The sequence below is a fragment of the Globicephala melas genome, chromosome 5, assembly GCF_963455315.2.
Source record: "Globicephala melas chromosome 5, mGloMel1.2, whole genome shotgun sequence".
Taxonomy (NCBI): domain Eukaryota; kingdom Metazoa; phylum Chordata; class Mammalia; order Artiodactyla; family Delphinidae; genus Globicephala; species Globicephala melas.
Genome location: NC_083318.1, coordinates 2,175,083 through 2,188,138, shown reverse-complemented (window position 1 = coordinate 2,188,138; position 13,056 = coordinate 2,175,083). Strand labels below are relative to the sequence as shown.

Sequence of the window (13,056 nt, the reverse complement as noted above, 5' to 3'; positions counted from 1 at the left end):
CTTCCCACTGTCTGCTGTTTGCCACCTCTAACCTGGGAGGTCTTTATCAGATGGTTCGTGATTCATTACTGCTAAAAGCATCAATGCAACCCCCAAGAAGTCTGGCTTTGATAAATCAGGCCCTGGATCTTCGTTTTCAAGTTGACTACAAATGCACAGATGAAAACAATTTAAACAATGACTCTTCAAAACACCACTCTATAATGCTTAATTTAAAAATACAAAACTTCAAGACACCCTAACATGTTAAACTATAATGTCCAATTTTTAAAAATTGTGGCTAATGACCCTTGTTAAGGACATTGTCCCTTGAAAAGAGTAAGTCACTTTTATTTTTCAATATACTAGTATTATAATGCCGTATAGAAACAAGCATTCCAACTATAATAGAAAACAAGTAATTTTTTGAATACAATCTTATTAATCTTATGATCATCTAGGACTAAAAGGATGAAACAGTCAACTAGGACCAGAAATCAAAGGGACGTAAATTAGAAGTATTTTTAATGAAAGCTAGAATTCCAAAATCTAAACAAAATGACTGCAAAAGCAAACTCAAGTTAAATTCTAGGGTAGACCCCAAGATGCTGGAGAGTGAGGCAAGGCCCATACTTCATCCACCTCTTCACCCCCAATTCCCAACTTAGCACCTGGCAGACAGGTGGCACAAAATGAACGTCTGTGACTACATTTGCGGAGCTGATTACTGGTTCAAGTGACAAAGGAAAGAAACCGTCACGGTCATGGACTCACGGGCTTCTAGGATGAACCGCACACAGTGGATGAGAGAGCAGGCGTGGGTCACCATCTCAGGGGAGGAGAGCAGGCTCCAGAGGCCGGGCAGCTGCAGAGCCAGGCAGCAGCAGTCCAGGCCCGCCTGCAGGTCCAGACTCAGAGGGATCTGCTCGTGGATCAAATGCCACGACAGGGCCTGGAGGGGCAGGTGCGTGTTAATGCAGGTTGGACCCACACCTCCTTCCTGCCGCAGGGGCTGGCAGGGAAGCTGAGAACCCCCGGCCGTCAAGGAACTGTCCAAAGCTTCCTGCAGAGGGATGGCTCTTGGGCCACCATCCCCAGCTCCCTCCGGTTCAATCCTGACCCACCTGCTCACTGAAGTACCCCCCCTCCCACTCCCACTCTGGGAGTGGAACGCAGAACGCCCAACCTGATGTGGCTGCCCGCCCCCAGCATCCTGCCCTGGCCACACAGCCGGCGGGCTGGGCTCTCCCTCGGGGCTCCCACTGCCCAGGGCCTCGCCTCAGCTGCAGTCACAGAGGCTGAACCTGACAGCCGCGCTGGGGTTCAAATGCTGGAATGGCTACTTCCCAGCGGGTGAAGGCGCTGAGCCTCTTAAGCCCTGCTTCTCTCACCTGTAAAACGGGAATAACAGCCCACCTCCCAGGGTTGCAGTGAGACCCGAATGAGGTGATGCAGGGCGTACGGGCACGTGATGGCTGGCAGGGGCCACACTGTACTGTAACCGTACGCTTGTTTGCCAGCCTTCCGACTACGCTGAAGCCTGAAGGGCAGGGGTCACAGCTATCTGGCTCGGCCTGGCTCAAGGAGGCGCTTGTTTGTCGCCTTCTGAACAGCTGGGCGAATGCCCTCTGGACGCTCCCCCTCCCTGCTGGGAGGCGGCAGGGGGTGTCAGCACTGGGTCAGCCGTGTCCTCTGCCTCCAAGGGTGCAGGCCAAACTCTCTTCTCCAGAAGTCGTAGAAAAAGGCAATGCACACACGTATGTACACGTTTTGGGGGTGTTTATAAGTATTAACACAGTGTTCAATTCCCCACAGCTGAAATATCAGGTTTATTGCTCAAATTAAAATATAACAAATTTCTCAGATTATTATTTACTAAGTATCTAAAATTAGGATACACACTACATTTGCACGGCTTCTTTTTCCCTGGAAAAAATTTTTAAATGGATGGTTTGTACTAAATCAAAAAAGTATCTTAGCATCAAGGAAACAAGATTCACATGTAAGTGCCTGACGACTCCCCATGCTATGCTCAGGAGACCCTGGGCGGGAGCCCAGGTCCCACACCTGACTCTTCAGGGTGCCCCCGCTCCCCTGCCCTGAGGCAGAGACAAGAAGGGCTGTGTTGTCAACCTCCCGAGGCAACCGTGGGGAATGGAGCAATAGGGGCGTGACGGGCCTCGGCAAAGCAGGGGGCGGATGTGACATGTGACAGCGGTCACTGCTGGAAGGACAGGCCGCAGGCGCCTGGCTGCACACAGCTCTGCATTTTCAGATGGAGGAGCTTCTTCCCTCTGCACTGAGCGCCAGGTTCCCAAGCTGCCTCTTACCTCGAGGGTCATGACCACAAACTTCACGGTGTCCCTCTCCTTCTCAGGAGGAAGGTGCAAGTGGCCGGGCAGTCTGGAGAACACCAGCAGGTACTGGGCCAGGGCCCGGGCCAGAGTGGTCAGGGTCCGATACAGCACGGCATCCCCTGAAACAGAAGGCCTCCATGGGGGCAAGAGCCTTCAGCAGAGGCTCTGACCTCTGAAAGACAGGCAGTCGCCCCCCGGCCCCGAGAATCTGATGGGAACTAAAGACATGGCTCCCGGAAGCACACGGGCACACAACCCACCACCCCGCGAGACCAGGACCCACATCCCCGAGGCTGAGCCTGCGTTCCTCGCAGGCCCCGAGCTCGGGCCACGTCAAGGAACGGCCAAGCAGCAAACACACCAAAACACACGCAGAGCCAGGGCCCCAGTGCAGGTTCTCGGTGGCCTCTGTAAGTGCCTTTGGTGTATCAGATCGACAGTGTTGACTGTATTTTCACTCGGTACAGAGCGTGGCACTGGCTCTGCAGCGTTTTTTTAAAATAAGGGGACTTTGATTTTAATTACCAAAGAGATCGTCCAACTTGCTCCAGTAGGCGGTGGGCTCTGCCGGCAGGAACGGCTGGAAGACGTGGTGGACAGCGGGCAGCTGCTGAACCACACTGGCCACGCGGTCCAGAGTCGCCGTGCGAGCTGCTGCAAAAAGGGGGCTCTTCCGGCCCGCACAGATCTCACGCACGCCCAGGCCCAAGCACGGGGCTAGCAGGTTTAGGTTGAACTCCTGAATCGGGGCATTAAAGGTTCAACAATGCCGATTACAAGCTTTCAGTCGGGCAAGAGAAACACAGCAGAGAAGCAAACGTTTCTGAGAGAACAGATTAGTACGCCACCCAAAACACTTGAAAGAATACCTTATTCTACTTCTGTTACAAATAAATGAACATCTCCATTTAACATATGATCGGTGAAGTGTATTTCTGGTCGCTTTTGGGTACTTTAATTTTAAAGAAATATTTTTTTTATGTCTTCAGATTTATTTAAAATCAAAACGTTAATATGATGAAATTTAACTGATGAAGATACAAAATCAAGATGATGTGCCATCCAAGAAACAGTGAAACACCAAACATCTCAATGTTTGAAAAAGACAAGTTATGTTCAAAAGCAGCTGAAATAAATCAACGCAGTCGTATGAATGCCACAAGTCTGACTGGAAAAACAGCATTTCATACGATACTGTTTCAATTTGTACTGTGCTTTGCCAACTTTTTAAAGCCATTTAAGGATCTTTTTGGCCAATCTTAATTTAGTTAATATTCAGAAAAGCACATGTCATTGTCAGCGACCAAAATCGACCCCTAGCCATTGCAGCTGAGCCTTTCTTTAATGCTGTTAAAAGTCTAATGAGCAAATTTGGAAAATTCAGTTGGTTATTAAGCAAATTTATCACTTATCAGCAAATCAGCTTTCACTGAAGGGCTCTTCAAATGCGTCTGGCAAACTGGCTTTGGGCCAAGTCTCCTGTTTTCCCCATGTAGCTCTTTCTTTCAAACTGAGGGAGGGTCAGTGCTTGGGAACATGCGGCTGCACCCTGAAGCTCTCTGCGCCACACCTGCCGGTCCTTGCCATCCCCCACGTCCCTGCGTCCCTCCCACTTGGCATATTTCCAGGCAGCACTATTAACACCTAAAGGTTTGTCGGCTGCTGGTCCCAGCAGGTCTGAGAAGGACTCTGCCAAGGCTGTGCCAACACCATCAAGGGGCCTCCAGCCCTCACAGCACCAGTCCAACAGCTGAGGACAGGAACACGGATGCCCCTGCCAGGGCTCCTGGGCCAGCTCCGCACAGCAGGCCTGTGTGACACCTAGTGAGGGTGGGGGGCCTCACTGCACACAGTGGGGAGGGGACCCCGCTCCAGGTAGGGAGGGGCTTACTAACTTCCATAACATCATGAAAAAGTCAGTTAAATCATGCACCATGGCACCATCCCAGTACTTTTGCTCACGAGCACGAGACAAGCAATCAGAACCTAAGGGAACCTATTTTCTTTAAATGCACGAAAAGGTGAGTTAAACACAATTCCCCTCCTTTTAGACTCTAACGTGGCTGAAATAACATCCTGTCCTGTCTGGGTTAGGGTCTCTGCTGTTAAGGCACAAAGGTAGGTGGTGCACATTGCTATTCGGTCACATGACAATGGAACACATCAAACACGAGTGAGTAACAAGAGAAAGGGTTCCCAAGGGTCCCGCGGCCCCACTGTACCGAGTTCATCATGAACGCATTCAAGTCACCCGGAGGGATCCGATTCACCAGCTCTGCCCCTTCCAGCAGTGCAGAGTCTGACCGCGTCCAGCACTGGGATTTAACCAGACGTACGTACCAGTCCTGGGGAGGAGAAAAGGCGGGTGGCGGGAGGCGACTGGGCAGGCTCTCAAGGGGCTTCAACTTGACCGGAGGCACCTTGTTTCTTCTCCTACTGAGCCTCGTGTCCTGTCCCAGGCCAAAGGACAAGTGGCCTCCCTGGACCATGAACACAGCTCTGGTAAAACTGGACGCTGTCACCGTGCGGGCTGCTCAGCGCCCACAGCCCTTTCCCGTGGGAACTGGTACTGGCTGTGTCTTTGGACTTGCTGCTACCTGTCTGGACACCCTCTCCCCTCACCTGGCGATCGCTCCACGGTCCCTCAAACTCAGTAAAGTACTGAGGGTAGCGGGCCCACCTCTCCGTCCACCCCTTGCTGGGCATCACGCTGATCACCTTCTACTGGGGGGTCTGCTTTGCTCTTCTCTCCCCAGGGCCAGTGCAGTGGAGGGGCTGAACAAACCATGCCTGAGAACAGTCGCCCGGACTCTGTTATCTACGCCTGGGCTGCTGGATTTTGGACTCCAAGTTCATATTTAAAATGAACTCTCTCCAGGAAAGGAGCACACCAAGGCCCTACCAAGGCCCCAAATGGCCCCCGGCTCTGAGGTGTGAGCAGTGAGGGTGATGACAAGGTACCAGGTCCCCTGGGGTGGTGGGTCAACATGCAGCGGGTCAGCAGGCTTAAGGAAAGGGAGACACGCCAGTTGGGCAGGCCGTGGCCACCCGTCTCCTGATTCTCCATTAATCACCATGACCCTCAGCCCCCTACTAATGACCCGGGTCAGCATTTCCTTTCTCACCCCATGCCCCCTGCTAAAACCCAGGCTGGACCTCATGCGTCCTGTCGCTGGCGTGACTGTGCCCATTGCTGGCAAGAAACAGGGCAGGTCAAGAGCCCTCAGGGGCTGTGCTGAGCGCCAGGACGTCCTGCCGCCTGAGCCACCCGCTGCAGAGGCCCCCGAGGGGGCCCTGTGTGTCACACCCAGACGTGCTGGACACTTACTTTGTCAGGACTCACTGTCTCCAGTGCCAGGGGCCCATCCCCGTCCAGCGGGTGGGGCGTGACCAGAGGAGCGGGGCCACGCGATGCCGGTGCAGTGGCGAGACGAAGCCTGTCCAGCAGGGAGTAGAGCCTTTGGTGTCTGGAATCCAATCACACACGGGTTAGGGCACAGCTGCACGGGAGGGAGCAACAGTGGCTTCTTACAGCGAGGCGACACGTTTGAAACTTTCTGTTCAGAGCTATTTCTCATCGACACTCAAGTCATGATGCAAATTCAGGCCCCGGTTTACTGGTAACAACCACAGTTTACGTCCCATAAGTATTTTTCAGAAATTTCATTTATACTCAAACACTGCAGCAGGCAACACACGGCGTAACAGCTAATGCAGGCACTGTTTACCACCACAAAACGCACCACCTGAGATCCCAGTGCACAAAATCTCCTGCTTCATCTCCCCACATATACAATCTATACCCATTTACATTCATTTCATAAAAGAATCACCTCATCTGGCACAAAATATTTTTACCCCTCCTCGTGTGCCTGAATAAGTCTAGGGTCGAAAATAGGGATAGTGTCGCCTCTCACCACCTGCTACGAGAACAACAACTTCATGATGCAAATTACAACGTAAGTCACCCAGCATACTGACGAGTCACCTAAAGCCTCGTACTGCCCAAGTCCTACCCCTTCTCGGTTAAAGAAACCGGCAACAGCTACTCTTAAGACTGAAGTCAGTACAGTAACCTGATTCTCTCTCACAAACGTTTTCCCTGCTGTGGAGGAGAGAAGATAAAGGCTTCTCTTCATTTATCTTGCAGTCACGGAAATACACTCATGTAAGACATCAGGATTTCTGGCAAAGGCCTCAAAAAGACTTTGCAAACAAGATTAGGTGATAAACAGCCACAGAGAGACAAAATGTTGACAAGATGTAGAAACAATTCTCGCCGAGAACTAGGTAACGTCTCTCAGCTCTGCCAGGTCTTATTTAGCAATTAGATCACAGGCTTTGATTTTTGCTAAGACAGAGCTGATCGATGACTCATCGCAGATGGTGAGTGGAGGCCACAGGAACACCCGCCACCCTCACACAGCCACGGCGCATTATCGCGGCAGAGCTGACACTGCCAGCTGGTCCTCACTGTGTACACGTTGAGATCCAACTGTGTTAATTTCGGAAGGCTCTCTCTCAAGGCCCTTCTGCAGTGAACCCATCAATACAGCACGCCAGCCTCTCATCCTGCGAGTCTGTGCCCTCGCAAACCCTAGTCTTCACACTCAGAAAGCAAGGAGCACCGGGCCCCGGCGTTACCTCTGCGCTAACCCGCTGCTCTGCAGGTGCTCCTGGATCCTGCTTAGCTCTTCCGCCGGCAGCTGGGCCGTGCTGTTCTAAAGCAGACAAGAACACGTCAGTGGGGTTGCAACGCACAAGAGTCAAAGTCACCTGTGCTCATTTGCAGACGATAAAGGGGCGTGTCCGGCTCTGGTGGCAAAGGCGGACTAGAAGAAGTACAGGAAGCACCCATATCGGACACACAAGGAAGGACCAGCTCATCCGTGTTGCACGCTCCCCTCGGTGGCCACGTGAAGACTATCCCCGTGGGGGAGGAGCCAGCCAAGTGTTCCGCCTGCCCTGCCAGGTTTTCAGTAAAAAACAACATCCGTGTTTTCTCCCAGTACCTGTAAATTTGCAGCCAGAAGCATCTCCACCCGGCGACAAGCAAGGGTGTCGACCATGTGAGCCAGCACACGGAACGGAGTACACAAAAGCTTGTCCACGTACAGCGTCAGCACGGCGCCCGACTGGCTCAGGTGGATCCCTTCCAGGCACTGGAGGGTCTTCTTCAGCGTGGTGGGCTGCGGTTTGAGAGAAGGAGAGAGACAAGCGCAGAGGGCTCTGGCCACTGGAAAGAGCAGCTTAAGAATGCCAACCCTCCATTTTCAAGGCAGAGAAAACTGGCGATAGCCGGCACCAGGGAGACTTACAGTTGAAAGATTTTCACAACGAGACTGAATTGCCTGGATGAAAAGGCCGCTGGCCGCGGAATTCCGATGCACAGCACTAATGAAGTCCTGCACGGGAGGCTCGTGGGACAGGCTGATCAGGTCCTGAATGTGGTTGACGATGAGCCACGTTAAGTGCTCTGAATCGTGCAGGTTCTGGCACTGAGGACAAGACAACGATGAAAGGCCATCTTCTAGCGGACGAGGCAAGAGCAGACACTAGCGCCACAGAAAAGGCCGGAAGTGGTAGGAAGGAGAAAACCAACTCCGAATTATAATCCTCACTGAAAGTATTGAGTGTTTGAGCACCATGACTGATGAGGTGACAACACACTTTACAGAGCCGGCACCCGCAACTGTGCACCGCAGCCGAGCTGTCCAAAGTCAGGCCCCAGGGAGGTGCGCCCCAGCGGCACAGCTCAGGGACACAGGAGAAGAGCGTGGCCCAGGGCCGCGGGCGGTCTGGGGCACCTGAGAGCCCGACGCCTCCCGAGGGCAGTGGGAACGGCGTGACCGGCCCCAGCTGAGACACGAGAGCGGGTGGTGCTCCCATCCAGGGCAAGCCCTGCCTCGCCCAGGCCTCAGTCCAGCCTCCTGACGGGAATTCTCCAGTTACCCTCGCTGCAGCTTTGTGACAGGTCAGTAGAAAAAAAGAATTTCCTGTAACTGTCAGTTTTGATAGATTTCCTGAATCCAAAATATGGATGGTTCCCATAGATCAAGTGGATCTTAAGGGAAGAAATTTCATGTAAGATTTATAAGGAAATGAGAAAAATACAGTTTTAAATTTTGGGTTGGCCAAAAAGTTTGTTCAGTTAATGAATACGTTGTTCAGTAAAGTTCTTGGTGGGCCTTCCCTGGTGGTCCAGCGGGGGGTGGTCCGTGCTCCCAATGCAGGGGGGCCTGGGTTCGATCCCTGGTCGGGGAACTAGATCCCACATGCTGCAACTAAGAGTTCGCAAGCCACAACTAAGAGCTCGTGTGCCACAACTAAAAGATTCTGCATGCCGCAACTGAGACCCGGTGCAGCCTAAATAAATAAATATTAAAAAAAAAAAAGTTCTTGGTGAAAATGAAACATGTTATTATTATTTGTTTCGTTTTGTTTTGTTTTGTGGTACGCGGGCCTCTCACTGTTGTGGCCTCTCCCGTTGCGGAGCACAGGCTCCGGACGCGCAGGCCCAGCAGCCATGGCTCACGGGCCCAGCCGCTCCGCGGCATGCGGGACCCTCCCGGACCGGGGCACGAACCCGCGTCCCCTGCATCAGCAGGCGGACTCCCAACCACTGTGCCACCAGGGAAGCCCGGAAAATGTTATTTTTACTTAAAGCCGAACAAACTTTTTGGCCAACCCAATACATATGTTGCCTTTTCACTGTAATTCATGACCCTAGGCAGAAATTATAAAACGAGATAAATCTGTGGCATCTGGTTAATGCTTAATACTTTTACTGTGGGATAATTTGATAGTATTAACTTTTTAGTATTTTAGATAGTATTAAATATTTTTCTTAATTTTCTGTGAAAACAGCATTATATAACTATATCAAATTATTTCTCAAAAGTGGAACAAGTTAGAAAAACTATTTGAACATCAAGAATGTAAAGCAAGGGGCTTCCCTGGTGGTGCAGTGGTTAAGAATCCGCCTGCCAATGCAGGGAACACAGGTTCAAGCCCTGGCCTGGGAAGATCTCATATGCCGCAGAGCAACTAAGCCCATGAGCCACAACTACTGAGCCCGCGTGCCACAACTACTGAAGCCTGCGTGCCTAGAGCCCATGCTCCGCAACAAGAGAAGCCACCACAATGAGAAGCCTGCGCACCACAACGAAGAGTAGCTCCCGCTCACCGCAACTAGAGAAAACCCACGTGCAGCAATGAAGACCCAAAGCAGCCAAAAATAAATGAATTTACAAAAAAAAAAAAGAATGTAAAACAAAACATGAATATTAACAAATTGCTATCATGGCAAAAAAGATCTCAACAAGCAGCTCAGGTGAAGGAGTCTACTCCTTTTCCGACGCGCTGCTGAGCGACAGCGGCCTTCATGGCACCATGTCTGCACCAAAGGAAGGCAGCACTTTCTATCAGCCTGGAAAAGGTATCAGATCCCAGTGAGAGTGGAACAACGAGTTCTCTCTGAGTAATACGATTACAGATGTTATTTTCTTCTGTTTACTTATTTGGTTTTTGTAACTTTTTTTGTATTAAACAAGAGATGTTAGTTTTATGGTCAAAAATTCCACAAAAGTTATTTTTTAAAAGAATGTCATTCAAATAGGAATCTAAAAATGCAGCAATTAACATTCTAATACCTTTTCCACAGATTAAAAAATTTTTTTAATCAGAACCTCACTCAGTCAAACTTGTAACTTCTTTTTATTATCATTGTTACTCCATGGCGTCCCTCAAAACAACAAAGGCGCCCAGCACTGCGATTGGTGAAGAGCAAGTGATTCCCCACTGAATCTTTTACAGACAAACGTAAACTCCCAGGGCTGGATGCCAAGCCTGATTTCCAATTATACTTGGGAGCAGGATTCAACTTTAATTTTAGTCTTTCATTCTGGTGGAGTGACGGACGGTGGAAGTCAGTCTGTAGAAGTATCATCCGCGCGAGGTGTTTTCCAGCCCCCAACCCGCCCCTCCTCGCAATTTCAAACTTACGACATAATCGCAGAAGAGAATGAGAGCTCCTCTTCGTACTATTTCTCTATTGCACATTCCCAGTTTGGAAGCCACATCAGAATCCTCGTCCTCTCCAGACATCTGGGGACTAAGTGACTTCGTGCTGGACAGACTGCGTCTTCTAGAAGGAGCAACAGAAGCTCTGACAGTGTTTCTGTGATGACAGCCGGCTTATTTTCAAAACACCGAAGATGACTGTCGTTTAGTACCAGTTCTAAAGCAGACAGTTACTTTAAATACTGCCACATCAGAATGATGTGTAAGATCTGCTCTTAGTGATCTGTTTCTGAGTTATGATAAAGCACATATGGAAAGCTAAAATAAACAGAGGATCTAACAGGCAGAAAATTTAAATGCTTGACTGAAAGGCAAACCCCACCACAAAGCTGCACATTCGATCAGCACTCTTATCTCACTGGCCGTGTCTGATGGCAGAGCTACTGCTTTTGAAATCTCTGGTTTTAGCTTGCTACGAAAGCCGTCGGTGACAGAAGAAAACCTCTGCATTTCCATACTTTACTCTTCAATTACCAACGAAAAGTTACAACCCTAAGCATGCCCACAGCGTCTATGCTATTATGGAAACGCTGTTTAAAAGCATTTCTGCAGAATTAATTCCCCACTAGTGAAGGTTATTTCACTTCATCTTTACTTCTTCTCACCTTGTCTTTTTTCTTTCTAAGGAGATGAGAATTACAAACTTTGGGACTCTCAGTACTGGCCACAACTCTTAAAACACAGTAGTTGCCATGCTCACAAACAGCCCTCTGACTTGAGGGTAAGACAATCCCCTCACCTCAGCGGCCAAGAGCCTACAAGTCTCTGCTAAGGCTTAGTGGAGACGAAGATGACACCAGGACTAGAATATTCTGAAATGTGTCAACTCTTCCTGTTAACGCCTCAGGATTTAGAAAAGAATTGTTTAAAAACTTCTATCACGACAGAACATGGATCAGTGGTTACCGAGGGAGGGGCAGGGGGAGGGGGCGGCTGCACTGGGACAGGAGGGAATTCTCTGAAGCGATGATACTGGTCTAACTCTTGATTGTGGTGGTGGTGACCTGACTACATCGGGTACAAAACAGTACATTCTACTGTACTGTAAGTTATATGTCAATTAAAAACTAACAAAAAACCTTTCCTTTTTCGGTCAGCCCTCCTGCCAGCCCCAACATGACTTACATTCAAGCTGCAATTCTGTGTTTGCAATAGTATAGCTATAGGGGAAAAAGCCTCTGAAAGATAAGGGGAGATTTGCAGTTCAAATATTAGCAGTGGACACAAAGAAGGTCCAATGTCAACCCAAATTTAGTCCCAGTTTGTAGGAGGGCAAGCGCCCAAGACCTCAGGACAGACACTGCCAGCTACTGATAGCAAATGAACTTCCCAAATAAAAGATGACTGCGTATGCAGGACCCTAACCGTCCACCAAAAGGTAGGACAGGTAGAAAGCAAATCATAAGACTATGATGATCTAATCCCCAAAATAAGAAGCAGACAAAAACAGACCCCACTGTGGCAACCATGGGTACTTCCAGGAAGTGTGGCCTGGGAGCCCGTGCTCATCTGAGAGCCAGCGCTGGGCTGCATACAGAACCTCTGTAACAATTGATAGAGCAGTTCTATATCTGCTGAGTACACAGATAGAAAATAATGACTTGTACTTTGTATTCCAAACTTCTAGTAATTCATTTTTATTATCTTTTGGAAATAGACACACTCATCATCAAAACCAGACAAGGACACCACAAAAAAAGAAAATCACAAGGCAATATCCTTGATGAACATAGATGCAAAAATCCTCAACAAGTTATTAGCAAACTGAATTCAACAGTACATTAAAAGGATTATACACCATGATAAGTAGGATTTATTCCACGGATGCAAGGATAGTTCAGCATCCATAAGTCAATCGATAAAATACATCATGTTAACAAAATGAAGAATAAAAAATATATGATCATCTCAATGGATGCAGAAGCATTTGACAAATGTCAACATCTATTTATGATAAAAACTCTCAATAAAATGGGTACAGAGAGAACGTACCTAAACATAATAAGGGCCATATATGACAAGCCCACAGCTAACATCATACTCAATGGTGAAGGGCTAAAAGCTCTTCCTTTAAGATCAGGAACAAGACAAGGATCCCTACTCTCGCCACTTTTATTCAACATAGTATTGGAAGTTCTAGCCAAAGCAATTAGGCAAGAAAAAGAAATAAAAGGCATTCAAGTCAGAAAGAAGAATTTTCATTACTTACAGATGACATGATACTGTACATAGAAAACCCTAAGGAGTCCACTAAAAACCTGCTAGAAGTAATCAATGAATTCAGTAAAATTGCAGGATACAAAATCAATATACAGAAATCTGTTGTATTTCTATACACAAATAACAAACTATCAGAAAGAGAAATTAAGGAAATAATCCCATTTACAATTGCATCAAAATAATAAAATACCTAATAATAAATTTAACCAAGGAGGTGAAAGAACTATACACTGAAAGACACTGATGAAAGAAGCTAAAGAAGACAAAAATAAATGGAAAGATATTCCATGCTCATGGATTAGAAGAATTAATATTGTTAAAATGTTCATACCACACAAAGCAATCTACAGATTCAATGCAATCCCCATCCAAATTCCAATGGCATTTTTCACAGAACTTGAACAAAAAATTCTAAAAT

The 13,056-nt window shown here is 48.5% G+C and overlaps 1 protein-coding gene across 6 annotated transcripts in view; it reads right to left on the bottom strand.

The window, feature by feature from the left end:
- Positions 1 to 13,056, bottom strand: part of HTT (huntingtin) — a 168,339-nt gene that overhangs the window by 16,794 nt on the left and 138,489 nt on the right. For all 6 annotated transcript variants that reach the window (XM_060298909.1, XM_060298907.1, XM_030876774.2 and 3 more), the window contains 9 exons: positions 10,341 to 10,482; positions 7,655 to 7,834; positions 7,349 to 7,525; positions 6,981 to 7,057; positions 5,665 to 5,803; positions 4,559 to 4,681; positions 2,862 to 3,075; positions 2,310 to 2,455; positions 754 to 931 (listed from right to left, as the gene is read on the bottom strand). In XM_060298909.1, coding sequence (XP_060154892.1) covers positions 754 to 931; positions 2,310 to 2,455; positions 2,862 to 3,075; positions 4,559 to 4,681; positions 5,665 to 5,803; positions 6,981 to 7,057; positions 7,349 to 7,525; positions 7,655 to 7,834; positions 10,341 to 10,482 — 1,376 coding nt within the window. The remainder of the gene's footprint in view (positions 1 to 753; positions 932 to 2,309; positions 2,456 to 2,861; positions 3,076 to 4,558; positions 4,682 to 5,664; positions 5,804 to 6,980; positions 7,058 to 7,348; positions 7,526 to 7,654; positions 7,835 to 10,340; positions 10,483 to 13,056) is intronic.